At 45.3% G+C, this 2,410-nt stretch overlaps 1 protein-coding gene across 1 annotated transcript; it reads left to right on the top strand.

The window, feature by feature from the left end:
- Positions 1 to 515: 515 nt before the first annotated feature.
- LOC139715342 (melatonin receptor type 1B-B-like) lies at positions 516 to 1,625 on the top strand. Its single transcript, XM_071626919.1, has one exon. It carries the CDS (start codon positions 516 to 518, stop codon positions 1,623 to 1,625), a length of 1,110 nt encoding a protein of 369 aa, XP_071483020.1.
- Positions 1,626 to 2,410: the final 785 nt, after the last annotated feature.

Genomic DNA, 2,410 nt, shown 5'->3' with positions numbered 1-2,410 from the left:
GGCATCTCGCATCTCGCGTTCCCTACAGCGTTGTCTGGTGTTGTTGTCATTGAAAGTTCGCAGAGTTGATTTTGGTGTTCTCGCTTACTAACCTGAGCATTTGCAGTGTAATAGACGTGCTGTTTTCTGGATGGTGATGGATACATCTGGATTTTTCGTCCTCGACTTGACCTTTTGAAATTATTTTCAAGGTTTTTAACTCGACGATGATAAAAACGTGTTACCAGCATCATACCGTAGATTTCGTGGTCTGTATGCGACACGATATCACCTCGTCGAGAAATAAGAAGATATGACATCACTGCAAACAATGATACTGATGTGATTTCAATAATATTTCTACGTACGCTGCCATATTAAAGTGGATCGTCACAAATGGTAATCTAACAATTACATTCGCATGATTTATTTTTTTCACTTCATTATGACAACACTGGGATGAAAGCTATTTCCGGCCGAACATTTTGTTTCACCTTTGTCGGTTTCTCTTCACATTAAACAGATATCATACGATGATGTGTGATCTCGAAAACTGTACCGAGGACATATTTTCTGAACCGATTGTCTACGCGAGCTACAGTGAACGAATCGTTTATGCCGCTATTACGAGTTTTATCTGTATCACGGGTTCTTTCGGGAACACGCTCGTCATTCTGGCTGTCTTCGTCAGCAAGAAGTTGCGAAACAAGACGAACACGTTTGTCGTCAACCTCGCCGTGGCTGACCTGGTCAGCTGCATGAATCTGCCCTGGATGGCGCTAGCCATACTCTGCGTCGACCATTGGCCCCTTCCGTCCTGGATTTGCATGTGGGAAGGGATGTGCCTCATGGTGAGTACGGGGTGCAGTCTCTACACCCTCGGGGGTATTGCCCTGAGCCGCGCCTGCCTGATTACCCTTCCAACCCACCGTTTTCATGAGATGCTCACAACTAAGACACTGACGGTTCTCGTCGCCGCGTTTTGGATGATTCCCGTCGCGGTGGCGGCAACCCCGTTTGCCGTGTCTTACCACTTCTTTGGATTCAATCCCCGATACAGCATGTGCATCTGGAACACCACGCATCCCTTTTCGCCGACATATAACCTCGTCATCGCTACCTCCCTCTACCCGATTCCGCTCGTCATCATCTTTGCGAGCTACATCCGGATTTGGCGGCATGTCCGCGTCCATTCCAGACGCATGGCGCGCGTCACTGCGCAGATCGTCTCCGTGTCGGCGGGCATCGGCGGCGCGCCCAGACCGCGGAACGTCTTCAGCGCACGCCAGATGTCCGTCACGAAAAACCTGTTCCTCATCATCGTCGTGTTCCTTCTCCTGACCTCTCCTTATACCATCCTCCTCGTTATACCCGGAGGGGAGAGACTAGTACCCGCCCTGGCCATGATATTTCTTTTCAATTCGTGCGTCAATCCTTTTATCTACGGAACGCGGCATCCAGATTTCAAGGTGGCCTTCAGGAATATTCTCCGCTGTCCGACGATGTCGAACCAGCCCATGGAATCGACGTCATCCGTCGACGACCAGAATCCGCAACGCAACCAACCGAACGTTAGGAGATTCATGGGACATCGGGAGAGAAAATTATCGAACATCAAACCACCATGGACTGCGGCGAGCGCTTGACGACCTAAGTTTGGCCTTGCCCAATAGTGACAATAGATAGACCTTTTGGACATGTGCTGTTTTTGTTCGATTGTTTTTTAGGGATATCCTGTACATTCAATATGTGTGTTGTGTATTTATGCTTGTTTATTTGTTTGCCTATTTGTATCGGTGATTCTGTGCATTTACCGTTTCAATGGTTGCATTCAAGAAATTTATATTTACTAATCTAATTCGTTCATGGGAAAATTGCGGGTTCAAGCTTTTCAGATTCATAAGACACACCGCTGGTCATTAAGTTGTAGCAGAATGACATCATGAAATACACTAAAAATGCGCATACTTTTATGTACCATTCAACATGAATGCTCTTACTACGTGTATAGTATCAACTTTCTGTAGGGAAGAAATAAGCTGCCTTCTTTAATAAAAAGAAGGAAAACGGTGACTCTGCGATGCCTTTATCCCACGTCCAACAGCTGTCCAACGATAACACTGCTCGATTTATGGCACAAATCTCACACACAATGGACAGGTGATTACTGTGGTAAGCAGAGGAGTACAGATGTTGGGATTTCAGTTTTTATTTTAAGTATTGCTTTTTATTGAATCCATTCAAAGATAATCATGACATGACTTACATTATCTCCACAATGTGCATTTAAACAAGGGATCAAAGTGCAAGTTCTTCAACTTCAGCCGTAAAAATGCAGGTCCTTACGCCATGTCTTTCAAGCTCGATATCCCAAGAATCGATTGATAGACCTTGACATATTATTCATCTTGTCTATTTGTTAATTGATTGA

This window comes from Diadema antillarum, unplaced genomic scaffold (genome assembly GCF_040938485.1).
Source record: "Diadema antillarum isolate AM-2024a unplaced genomic scaffold, OU_Dant_1.0 scf00000046, whole genome shotgun sequence".
Taxonomy (NCBI): Eukaryota; Metazoa; Echinodermata; class Echinoidea; order Diadematoida; family Diadematidae; genus Diadema; species Diadema antillarum.
This window is presented reverse-complemented; position numbering and strand designations above follow the sequence as displayed.

Excerpts from the sequence above, each read along its gene's own strand:
- LOC139715342 (XM_071626919.1), top strand. The coding sequence starts at position 516 with ATGTGTGATCTCGAAAACTGTACCGAGGACATATTTTCTGAACCGATT.